General features: G+C 31.9%; 1 protein-coding gene across 4 annotated transcripts; it reads left to right on the top strand.

Moving 5' to 3' along the window:
• Positions 1 to 685: 685 nt before the first annotated feature.
• Positions 686 to 7,735, top strand: LOC132279158 (uncharacterized). Of its 4 annotated transcripts, XM_059781090.1 has the most exons (7): positions 686 to 1,075; positions 1,573 to 1,652; positions 5,904 to 6,546; positions 6,651 to 6,755; positions 6,893 to 7,228; positions 7,351 to 7,418; positions 7,506 to 7,735. In XM_059781090.1, the coding sequence occupies exons 3-6, from the start codon at positions 6,499 to 6,501 to the stop codon at positions 7,384 to 7,386; spliced, it is 525 nt and encodes a 174-aa protein (XP_059637073.1). In that variant the 5' UTR covers positions 686 to 1,075; positions 1,573 to 1,652; positions 5,904 to 6,498; the 3' UTR covers positions 7,387 to 7,418; positions 7,506 to 7,735. The 4 variants fall into 4 exon arrangements, with proteins under 4 accessions (XP_059637073.1, XP_059637074.1, XP_059637076.1 ...); XM_059781091.1 differs by lacking the exon at positions 1,573 to 1,652; XM_059781093.1 differs by lacking the exon at positions 5,904 to 6,546 and having other exon boundaries at positions 687 to 1,075.
• Positions 7,736 to 12,791: the final 5,056 nt, after the last annotated feature.

Raw genomic sequence — 12,791 nt, 5'->3', positions numbered from 1 at the left:
AAAAGGAATTTCGTACTTGAAATTCGCCCTTACCTTCTTCCATTACTTATGGAAATTGTGAGCGAATTACATTATGTCGTTCCCAAGTAGACTTAACCTCATTATGATGGAGTAGACTTAACCTCATTATGATGGTTCCACTGGACATGCACTAAAGGTATAACATTGTTACAAAGAATCTGATCCCTATGGTCTATAATACAATACAGTGGCTCCACATATATTGCGTCCAGCTGCAACTCAATCTCGCCAACATTAATATGCTGATAACGATCCTTATTTCGCAGATATTTCCACAACATGAAAACGTGAAAGACATTGTGGACTACATGTAAATGGTTTGGAATTACTAACCAACACTACAACAAATATCATTTTCATTAAAAAGTGCTGAAAAATATTAATTTTTTTCGGCAGCCTTTTTAAAGTGCCGGAAAATTTTAATTATTTTCAGCAGTCTTTTTAAAAGTACTGAAAAATATTAATTATTTTCGACAGCCTTTTTAAAAACACCGAAAATTATTAATTAAAATTATTAATTATTTCCGACAGTTATATTACTAACACTGTGCTGATAATAATTTAATTCTTATTATTTTATTTATTATTATTTTATCCTAGTATAGCACATTTTGGGTTTGGGTTTGGGTTTGGGTTTGGGTTTGGGTTAGTTTCATATATAATTTTATCCCAGAATAGCACATTTTAGGTTTGACTCCTTTCTTCTCTTTTACCCACGATATCAGGGCTTGGTGGTGCGGCGCAGGGAAGAGCACGGCGGCGGTGGTCGATTAGTGGTGCGGTGGTGGTGCATCGGAGGTCTGGACAGTGGTGGTTGAAGGGTTGGGCTTCTGTAAGTTGTAAGTAGTTTAAACCCTAACTTCCTCTTCTTGAGATGAAAATTCGCACATAAGGGGATTCGAGTCAAGAACGAACCGTGATGAATCTTTGCATTGTGATTTTGGTGCGGACACGTTCATTCTGTGATCAAAGTAGACACATATACCCCAATTTCAGATCTCGGGGTTCTCTTGCCTATTCTACTATTTCATCAGCTGTTAATTCCAATCAACAGGTCATTTTTCTCTTATGCTTCTTTTAAACAGAGTGTTGAGGTTTCTTCTTTCTATTAAAAATATTGATATATATGTCTGTGTCTATGCCAGTGTATCTTTCTGTTTTTCTGTTTTCACATTCTACATTTTTCAGCAATTGCTTTTCCTGTCTGTCTTGTACACTTGTACTACCCCCACAGCATACCAATTACTGCCGATGCTTCCTATATGTTAGGCTGAGCTTTTATATTTAGGCGTTTTGGATGTAAAATATTTTTTAGAAAATATTTTTTTATTTTTTGACGGCTTGGTTGTAGTAAAATATTTATATTAAAATTTTACAAAAGTTATTTATCAAATTAATAAGTTATTTTAAACGTCTTGTTCAAAGAATTCGTTTGCCGAATACTGCAAAAGTACAAATAAAAAAAATATTTTATTTAAAAAATGAAAATATTTTCTGTAAAGAATATTTTAACGGAGCCTTAAAGTTTGTTAAATCTCGTCTCTTATCGAGGGTGCAGTACTCTACCGCTTTGCCTAGCAGCACGACGCTTATATTGCTTTGCTTTCTTCTCGAATGGTGCTTTGTCCAAGGTGCCTGCTCTTTTGCCTGGAACTTCCGTTTTTGTCTGTTTTATGGCTACTGTAGAGAACTTAGAGAATTTAAAGGCTGTATGAATATATCAACAGTACACCATCAATTATCCGAAAAAAACTAATAGGTTCAGGCATGTGTTAGATTTTACTCGCTGTAGGGTTCTTAAGTCGCAGCCAAGTTAGATTTTAAAGCAGATGGACCTTTCCAAAGTAAATGTTCAGCTAGTCACCCGTACTGACATATACATTGTGTTTGTAGGCTATGTTAGTCACATTTTTTATAGAAGTTTTTTGCATTGAACTATGATAGCCTCGAGTAAACTTCAATCCATCAGACCAAAAATTATCCTGTAAAACATATTAGTATAGTTAGAAGAACCATTCAACCCTGTTAACTATCTCAACTGTCTAAGGGTGTAATATATATCTTGCTCTCATAATCCATCCTTTTCAAAACCATATATTAAACCCAAAAATAACAAGCTTTGCTTGTGAAACATAACTTGGTGATCTTATAATATAGTTGATTCCTACATTATACAGCACAACTCAAATCCCAGAATCTAAAAGAGAAATCAAAAGTAATAACATTTATTACTGCAAGATCCATAATAGGAAGACCCACCTGAAATTCAACAAATTGCCCTTTGACAAAACGCAACCCCAGACTAGATTATCCGCTTCCAACATCCCCAAGAAGCACCTGAAACATATATCAGACATCATGTTTAATAAATTGGCAAGCACGGGAACCTAATTAAGAGAAACAAGAGCTAAACGTGAAAACAAATGCAAGAAAAAAGGGAGCATGGAGAAAATTACTACTATTAATTATAAGGGTAAAGTACAGCCACACCCCCGAAGTTTGGCAAAAGGACACTAAGAGGAAACTTACTTGTTTTTTTGGATAAAGACACTCTTGAAGGTTCAAAAATAAATGGACAAAGACATCCCTTTACATGAGAAATTGACCAAAATACTCTTTGACCATTTAGGAGACTTTTTTAACTTTACAATTTAATAAATTAGACCAATCTATCCTCATGAACAATTTATGCATAAAAAAAAACGTAAAAAAAAAAAAATTATATTGTTCAATTTTTTTTTTTTTTTGTTATTTACTTTATTAATGTCCCAATTTCTTAATAATGTAGACGTTTAAAATGATTTTTTGATCTAATACATATATTTCAAATAAATTATATTTTGTTATTACTTTTTTTTTTTTTTTTTTTTTTTTAAATTAAGATGCTTAATTCTTTCATCTAAAAAAATTAAACCGATCTTTTTTCCTTAAAAATAAAAAATATGGTTCCAGTAAAACTTTATGCATCCTAAATTATATATTAAAGGAAAAAAAAAAAAAAAAAAAAGGCATGCATAAAGTTTTTTTTTTCCTAAATGGGAGGAAATTTTATAAATATAAACAATAAATACAAGAGGCACATGGGACATACCCCACATGGGAAAACAGCCTAATCAAGGCAAATCAAGACATAAAACAAAACAATTTCAGGCAAACCTCTAGATGAAAAACTAATGAAGAGCTGAAATAACATCTTGGAGGCATACGCCCAAGATATCCATTACTTCCCACAAAATACTCTTAGCCACTTCAACCGGAGAAACAAAAGTTCCATTATACATTCTGTCATTCCTTTCTCTGAGATCTATTTTGAAACTGCACGGTAAAATCCAAAGCCATATCTCGGATTGAAGTATATGACTTTAACCTCCAATGACAAAGGTCTGCCAACGATCCCCAAACCTTCCAAGCAAACTCACAACAGCAGAAGGCATGCATAAAGTTAAGATGCATAAAGTTATACTGGTACCTATTTTCTTTTATGTTGGGAAATGCATAATATTTGATGTATAATTTAAGATGCATAAAGTTATGTCTTAATTTAAAAATAAAAAGGAAAAAGAAAAGAAGTAATAACAAAATATAATTTATTTGAAATATATGTATAGGATAAAAAAATCATTTTAGACGTCTACATTTTTAAGAAGTTGGGACATTTATAAAGTAAATAACAAAAAAAAAGTGAACAATATAAAGTTTTTTTTTTTTTTTTTTTATGCATAAATTGTTCATGAGGGTAGATTGGTCCAATTTATTAAATTGTAAAGTTAAAAAAGTCTCATAAACGGTCAAAGGGTAATTTGGTCAATTTCTCATGTAAAGGTGTGTCTTTGTCCATTTTGAACCTTCAGAGGGTGTCTTTGTCAAAAAAAACTTTACCCTAATTATAAATAAGAATAACTATTTATTATTGTGTTTTTTTTTTTTTTTTTTTTTTTGGGGGGATAAGTAAGTTGAATTTTATTACCAAAAAAGGAAAAAGGATAAATAATTCTTTTATGACCTTAATTGGACAAGAACAACTAATTTTAGTAGAACCTCTCCCTGAAGAAGAAACAATCCAACTTGAGTTGAAGAAAAAGGTCACCCAGGACAGATTCATAAATGGATTCTAATATGCTAAAACTATGATAAAACATATAAGAGAGACACAAGTGAATGGAACCAGATACTTGAAAGGGAAAAAAAAATGCCCTAAATGATCAAGCAAAGCCAGTAGTAAACAACTCAACTCAAAAAATCATGAAAAGCTCCAATTTTATTTACAGAATTTAATTAAAAAGCTATTAACCCAGCAGAACTTCCTGAATAAGAAATATTCAATGTAAACTTTCAGCTGGATAATGCAAGAGAAACAGCAAACACAGCAGACGACAAGAGCACAATGTAAGAATAAAATAAAACCTAGGCCAAAAAAGGAAAAACCCACATCAGTGATCGCATAAAATTAAATAAACTATGATCCAAAAGCAAAATAACAATCCTGTAAAATATAACACCACTGTCTCAATTTCAAAATTGAAGTATTAGAAATTCAACAAGAACTTTGAATTGGAACTACTGAGCCAAAAAAAAAAAATCAAAACAGAAGGTAATTTGCGGCGCAATACATCAATTTTTTAGGAATTGAAGCAGAACCACATCAGAATTCACATGATTTATATATATATATATATAATATATAAACCAATCAGAATAACAAAGTTGACTAAACAGAATAAAAACAATCTCAACAAAAAGGGGAAAATTGAAGACAAAAAAAAAAAAAACCACCAATTTGGCGTTGATGCTCTTGTTTCCAGTGGTGGCCATGGCTGTAATTGATTCAGCTCGAATACGGATCAGAAAATATATATTATATATGTATATATAGAAATGAAAGGGTTTTAATCAAGTTTCCGTTGACAAAAGTAGAGGGGTTGATGACTTGGTGAAAGAAAGGCAAAACATATACCAATTCCAACCAACCCTTCTCTCTCAGAATTAAGAACACAGAATAACTAGAGGCACAAAAGTAATTGATAAGATTATATCAACTGATAAAATTTTGAAGAATGCCCCTTCCTTTTCTCCTAAGAAAAGAATATAAAAGCTTTGTATTTTGGGCCTTATCAATATGTGCAATTATTAGTACACACCAAATACTTTTTCAGAAGCAAAACAAGTTTTGCGTAAAGATTCCTTCTTATAGTAACCCAGGAAACTACGGGAAAGAGAACAATTTTCATTCATGTTATATTAAGCTTCATACATTTAAATTTTCCCCATTTTTCCTATCTCGAGATTCTTTCTAAATTCTAAAGCAGATATCACAATGACCATTTGAAATGAACTCAAACAAATGCCTCCAAAGGATGTAAATCCTCCAAAGAGCAACACAACTGTACTCTTATCGACCATCTATTTTCCCAAAAATGTTATTTTAGCTGCACTATTTAGATGTTAAACTATTCATTATTGGTTTATTCTTAAGAGTTAAGGCTCCCCACCTAGTTGTCAAGAACCTAATTACTTCTTTTCCTTTTATCCCATTCTTACATCTAATATCACTTTGATCATTTTATGTATTTATCTCACAAAAAATATAACAATATGTGGTCTGACTGAGATTATGAGCTTAGATAAAGTGGAATAGCGAAACGAGATTCATGCAGGTCACCCCAAACAATTGAGAAAAGGTTTTTGTTGAGTTTAGTAGGTCTCTAAAGATAATATTGCAAGTTTTTATCTTCAATGATCTTCCTACTAATGATGAAAAAAAAAATATCTATCCACCTTACAAGTTCATGTTCTCTTTTGGAAAAGGTGTTGCCAATTGCTGAATTAATTTGGATAATCTTATTTAACACTATTTGAGATTCATATGTTCCTTGTTTCACTAGGTTATATAATGGATAAGAAAACAAGGCAAGAAGTTTTGGATGACTTGATGTGGAATGGGTTTATCAATGCATACACAATTTGGATTTATCATGGAGAACAATTACCTTCGTCTTCTAGGCATAATGATGGGGACACCTCATACGAGCATATCGACTCCAACGTAAATATTGATGACATGCACAAACTCTAATATGAGGGTTTTGGAATTCAAAATGAAATGGGTGAACAAGCTGATTGGGAAAATGAGTATCATCGGGGCCCTAATGAAGAGGCAAATGAGTTTTACAAGCTTCTAGATGATGGAAAAACAGATCTATATCCTGGGTGTTAAAACTTTACGAAGCTGTCTTTTATAGTGAAACTATATTTGTTGAAAACATATATAACATATATAAGATTTGTTTAAAAATACGGAGTAATCTAATTAGCTCATTAGAACTATCTAGTGGAAGCGTGTGTGTGTAATATTATATATATATATAGTGTGTGTGTGTGTGTGTGTGTGTGTTTACAATTTAAGAGCTAATATATACCTTCTTATTCCCTTGTTTGAAACAAAGCAAACAAAATGAAGTAAATCGCTCTAAGCAAACAATGTTGCACACAACTCGGACAATGAGTTATGCGCAGAAGGCTGAAAAGGTTAAGCATGATTTTTTATGAAGTTAATCACTTGTATGTCACACAATTTATTATACATCATTGCGGTATAATTATAATAAGATATATATATTTTAAAAAAACAGATGAAGTTGGAAGGAAAGGCGCCAACCTGTGCTCAACTATTTTGCGCAACTCATAAGAGCAAGAAGGATGGCAAAGCTAGTGATGAACATGCTGCCAAAATGATTGTAAGTATTTTTTTAGACCATCAATTCTTTATTTCCTAGTTTGATTAAGTGTAAAATATGAGGACTAAATTTTTTTATATTTGATGTTTTATATCTTTTTGTGTTTCCTTATCCATTCTATGTACGCATGTATGCAGACACAACTAGAAGAGCTTGCTGCAACTCAGCCTTCTAACCAAGATGAACCTTCACCCCACGATTTTTATGCCCAAGTTAGGGGAGAAGAAAGAAGGGGTCATGTTTGGATGTATGGCTTGGGACCTACATCAACTAGTCTCTGGGGGCCATCTTCTAGTAAAGCGGAGCTGATAAGGAAGACCTCACAAGCAGAGGAGGAGACACGTGTTGCTTGTGGAGAAATGAAGGAGACAGTGGAAAAGATGCGTGCTGAGTATGATGAAAAATATGAAGCTTTGAATGCAAAAATGGCTATGATTTTGCGTCATATTGAACATCAAAATTATAATGTACAGGTAAATATTTTTGTTATTGTATCCTTGTAAACATTTAACTATATAAATATTATAAGTCCTAATATATTAATAATTATATTATATTATGAAGGTGCATGATAAAATTATATTTTATTGTAAAGGTACCTGGCTCCGCAACTACACTTGGTGATCCTTAAATTTTATTTTTGGTCATGAAATTTCATCCTTGGTGAGCACTATAGATTTTAATTATCATGTTATTTTATGTCTTAATTATTATTTTTTGTTTAATGGCTTTTATTTAAAATGTATGTAGGGAAATTTGAAGCAAGATGAGAGATGAAGTTGAACCATTAATTCTTAAGACCCTCACATAGTCTCACTCAAATTCTCAATGAAATGTTGATGTTTTATTTTGAATGATTTCCTTTTGAAGCTTTATTAGATTTTGGTGTTTCCTTTTGAACCTTTTATTAGCACTTGACATTTTGAAACAAAACTTATATGTTATGGGATGTTATTGAATTTGAATGCAACTTTGTTCTATGTTACGTATAAAATTTAAGTTGTTGGATGTGTTGTGATTGGTAAATTATCTTTAATTTCACTAAACAAGGAACAAAATTAAATATTTGCTAATATGTAAATTAAACCATAAAATAATATATATTTTTTAAAAAATTAACACATTATCGGCGGTTTAAAACGCTTTCAAAAGTAAAAAAATTTCTACAGTTTATTTAGAATACATCAACGGTTTAAAACGCCTTAAAGTCTACATTACCAGCGCTTTTAAGTGTCAGAGTATACTGTTAACTGACAGTTACACCGGTGGCCTATCCATGGGTCTCTCTAAACCACTGATATAATGAAAACATCGGTAATCATAATCCCTATAGGTATTCACTCATTTCTCTCAGGGGGCAATAAGAACATGCCACTACCAAGAGATCATGTCACTAACTTGATTAGACGGAAACAATTTCCACCATATCCCACTATCCTGGGCATCTCATGCCAAATGAAATATGGCAACCAATTTAACCTTGGCCTCTAAGTGAAAATACCCCTTGAGGTGGAGCGTACTCCCACTTAGTTAAGTGTACACCATTGTCTAAAAGTAGTGCAATTGAATGAGGTCCATCTCCTAATGGTGATCGTCCCCGTCTGCCTACCGCTAGTTCTATCATGCGAAATCTATATCTAGGAACCAGTGAAACAGATACTCTCCGGAGGAGCACCGAAGATTGGTGGCGAAGTACTTATTCCACCTTACAATAGATCGACAATGGAAGGCTGTGGAATTTAAGATTAAATCCCACTCCCACTTAACTTTTGAAATTAGAGAGTTTTAAATTTCATACATCTTATGCATACTATCATCATATTACAATATCAATTTTAATCTAAATAATATTGGAATGCATTTTAAAATTTCTTTTAGTCTCAATGAGCTTAATCCATTTGGGTCAACTTAGTTCAATTTCTTGAGCGTAACTATGAGATAATCCTACACTTTCCACAAAATTTAATTAAAAATAAAATTTTTAATTTTTAAAAAATCAAATTTTTGAAAATATTTTGAAAAGTGTTAATTTTCCCAAAACAACCCAAATAAATAATTCCAATTTTATTTAGTTTAAAATTAACAACAACACAACTAGAGCAATTGGTCATTTAAGCAAGACATTCAAGCATATAACCATCACATGAATATAAGCATGCAAATAAAAATCATGTTGCACCATAAATAGTACTAATCCCCTCTAATGGCCAGTTAAATATTATCTTATGAGCACCTTGTGCTTCCAAATTCCTCCATTAGAAGCATTGACTCTTATCTTGTTTGAATCTTTTCTTGAACTCTTCAAGAATTTTAATCCTAAATTTTGAAAATATAGTACAAGACTTTGTCTTATACCCAATTTAGGGCTTACAAAAAATTCTAAACAAGATAAAATAAATATGTCCTATTCGGCTAGGAAAAATCAACCTTTATTGGATCAGCCCTTTAAAACGCCACCTCTAATTAATTAATTACATCACATGTAATTAAATAATAAATTAAAAGTCAACCGGACTATGAGATAGTTATATTATTATTACCTGCAATCAAACTCATATAATATTTTATGTTATATGCACATATATAAATTATGTTCCAAAATAGATTGCATAGAATTGCATAGAAATAACGATATAAAAGAGATACATAGAAATCATCTCATTACATGGGTGTGCACAAATCACCAACAGCTGCCTATATGCAACTGCTAGATACAAATATATATATATATATATTTATCTGAATTTCACTACAACTGAAATCCCATCACATAAACAAGTCACACATTAATAAATGCCATGAAAAAAAAAATCAAAAAGAAAATCAAAAACATAATACTGGAGATTTCTCCATAAATGATGACTACTAATTAAAGTAATAGACCCATGTGAAATAACAAACAATATGTTACTCATTAAATTAAATTCAAAGATCTTTTCATGAGTTTCCAATTAAAACTCAAAACTTGAGTTTATAAAAATGAGATTACTAATAATCAGAATACCCAAGAACCTCAGATTATTATGTAGTTGATTAATTTGTATTTTGTTAGGACAACCCATCACATGGGAAGTCCCTATGTGTACCAGAAGTTGTTGAACTGCTGCATATCATGACAGACTCACCCGGTATACATATCAGTTGCTCTGTTTTGTTCTAACCGATAATCAGAAGATTACCATTTCTGCATAACACCCCATCACATGGGTGTGTTAGGATCACTGCACTTGATTCGTCAATTTAATCAAACTAATATTAAATTCATTAATATCAAATCAAGCAAATTAGAGACCTAATAGAATTAAATATAATATTAGGCGCAAACTCATTAATAAACACTCACTCTTACTTCATAAATAATCAAAAGATAACCTTTTATTTATTTATTGTTATTATTTTTTTAATTGCTTGATGAAAAGCCCATCACATGGGCGTGTTTCAATCACTATAGATACAAGAAGTCGCTACCTTTGGAAGCCGCTGGAACTGTGTCTTATTTATTTATTTATTATTATCTTACTACTCTTATAAGAAATAATAAAATATAAACTTGAGTCACCATGGAAATCATATCACGGCTGCTACAGTGCAACCGCTATGTCCAACATATATATATATATATATATATATATAGAAAACTAACCGAACAACCATGCAAATAATATTTACCGACATGAATGGCTCTTAATTTTCATCATTAAATTCAATCAATTTTATGATTTAATGAAAATTTTATGGTTTGCTCTAATACCAATTGAAGGCAAAACGAAAGCGATTATAAATTTTTTGGATTTTAATCACATGATATTTCACCAAATCAAGAACTATTGAAAAGACTCACATACCTTTTTAATGATTGATTAATCGTCAACATTCCGAGAATAACAATGAATTGGATAGCTCCCCTTTAGCCTTGAAAATCAGTAAATCTTCACCTCTATATCCCAGAAACACACAGGTTTGTGGAAACCCTGTATCGCTCGCTCTAGATTATTCTTAGGTTTTTGCGTGAAAAACCGAAATAATCAACCTGATCCGAGCTTTAATTAGATAGAGATAGAGTTATCTATCCTATCAAATTAATTACAATAAGCACCACAATAGTATTGTAATTGCACTCTAGGATTTAGAAATTACAACTAGGCCCTATCTTACTAAACAATTACATATAAGCCCCTCCACTACCGAATATCCATAATAACCCCAAGGAAAATAAATATTGTACCACCTAAGACATGCTTACTTCTTATATTCCTTGAGACTAATTTAATCCTTAAGATCATTTAATTAAATTCTTTTATAAAAAAGATTTTTTTCAAAATAAATATTAGAAAAATAATTTAGTAAACATTTTACTAAAATGCCTTGGCCAAGTTCCAGCGATCAACTTATTAAATTGCATCAAGGGGATATTGTAATTCTTATAAAGAGTGTGGATTCCATGTTAAGCATTTGTGTTCTCAGAGCTCCAACATTAGCCACCCAAGATACCATGGTATTGACCTTAAAAGATTTCACACATTGGTAAGTCAAAGTGACTAGTATTGAAACTTGAGTTCACTAAATTTCTTAGAATTTAGAGCCTATGAATTTAGTAGATAAGAAACACACCAAAATCATGACAATAAATTATATGGTGTGATCTTATGGTGATACAGTTCAGTGTACTCCAAGCACACTAACACACTGCCTAGAGTCAACTATCCCAATGGTCGAGACAAACCATCATATCTTATAGAGGTCAAGTGTGTTACAGTCTTACAGATAAAAGTGTTCAACTTTTATCACTGATTGCGAACAATGCCAAGGTACAAGAAACCGGTGAGCCCAAATCTCCTACGTGTAAATCTCATTCATACACTTAAGTCACCTATAATGCAACTTTAGGACAATAATGCATCTCATGCAAATATATGTAAAGCCCAATGCATGAATATCACATTTTTTAATAAAATATCGAATTAATAATAAATAATTGGCTTGTAGGGGTATATGATCCCAACAGAATATTGTGGGAATTCCTAAAAGAACTCATAAAACTGCTACTTATTTAAAGAAAGAATTCGAAAGCAAATATCTCAGAAGAAATTTATTTTTTTGTCTTAACCTGTAGATTGAACACTTATGAAGTGGAACCCTCATCCCCCAATCCACATACTGAAACGATTCTATATGGATAAAGCCCATCCATTGAGCTCCCCAATGATTGTCCGATCACTTAATATAAATAAAAGATCATTTTCATCCTCACGAGGATGATGAAGAAATTCTTGGTCCTGAAATGCCATATCTTAGTGCAGTCGATGCTCTTATGTATTTTACAAATTGCACAGACCTGATATTACTTTTTCAGTCAACTTATTAACAAGATACAATTCTACATCAACTCGAAGACATTGGAATGGAATTAAGCATATATTGCGATATCTTCGTGGTACAATTGATATGTGATTATTTTATTCAATTGGATCAGGCTCCCGATTAATTAGATATGCAGATGCCGGCTATCTCTCTAACCCATATAAAGCTCATTCACAGACAATGTATGTGTTTACTTGTGGCGGCACTGTTGTATCACGTCGATCTATGAACCAAACAATGACTATAGTTTTTTCAAATAATTTAGAGATACTCGTAATTCGTGAGGCAAGTAGGAAATGCATTTGGTTGAGATCCATGATCTAACATATTTAAACAACACGTGGTCTCTCATCAATAAATGATAACCCATCAATAGTATATGAAGATAATATTGCATGCGTTGCACAAATGGAGGAGGGGTTATATCAAAAGTGACAGGATTAAGCACATCTCACCAAAATTCTATTGGGTGTAAAGCCTGTTGGGTACAAATGGGTGTTTACATGGCCTTTAATTTTAATATCATATTAATTATCATCTACTCTGACAGCACACACACATGTGAGACAAAAAAAAAAAACCCATGTTCTTCACAATACATTTGTTAGTGTTCTTCTTATGAGATTAGAGAGTGCGCACGGTTTCATTTTTATCAATGGGTATTATATGCATTAG

Source organism: Cornus florida, unplaced genomic scaffold (genome assembly GCF_030987335.1).
Source record: "Cornus florida cultivar Cherokee Brave unplaced genomic scaffold, ASM3098733v1 CherokeeBrave_3.0.0_Hap2_Chr10, whole genome shotgun sequence".
Taxonomy (NCBI): domain Eukaryota; kingdom Viridiplantae; phylum Streptophyta; class Magnoliopsida; order Cornales; family Cornaceae; genus Cornus; species Cornus florida.
This window is presented reverse-complemented; position numbering and strand designations above follow the sequence as displayed.

Coding starts and splice junctions, on each gene's coding strand:
- LOC132279158 (XM_059781089.1), top strand. CDS start 941: ATGAATCTTTGCATTGTGATTTTGGTGCGGACACGTTCATTCTGTGAT. Junction 1,076..6,650: donor CTGTTAATTCCAATCAACAG/GTCATTTTTCTC, acceptor TTAAAAAAACAG/ATGAAGTTGGAAGGAAAGGC. Junction 7,229..7,350: donor ATCAAAATTATAATGTACAG/GTAAATATTTTT, acceptor TTTATTGTAAAG/GTACCTGGCTCCGCAACTAC.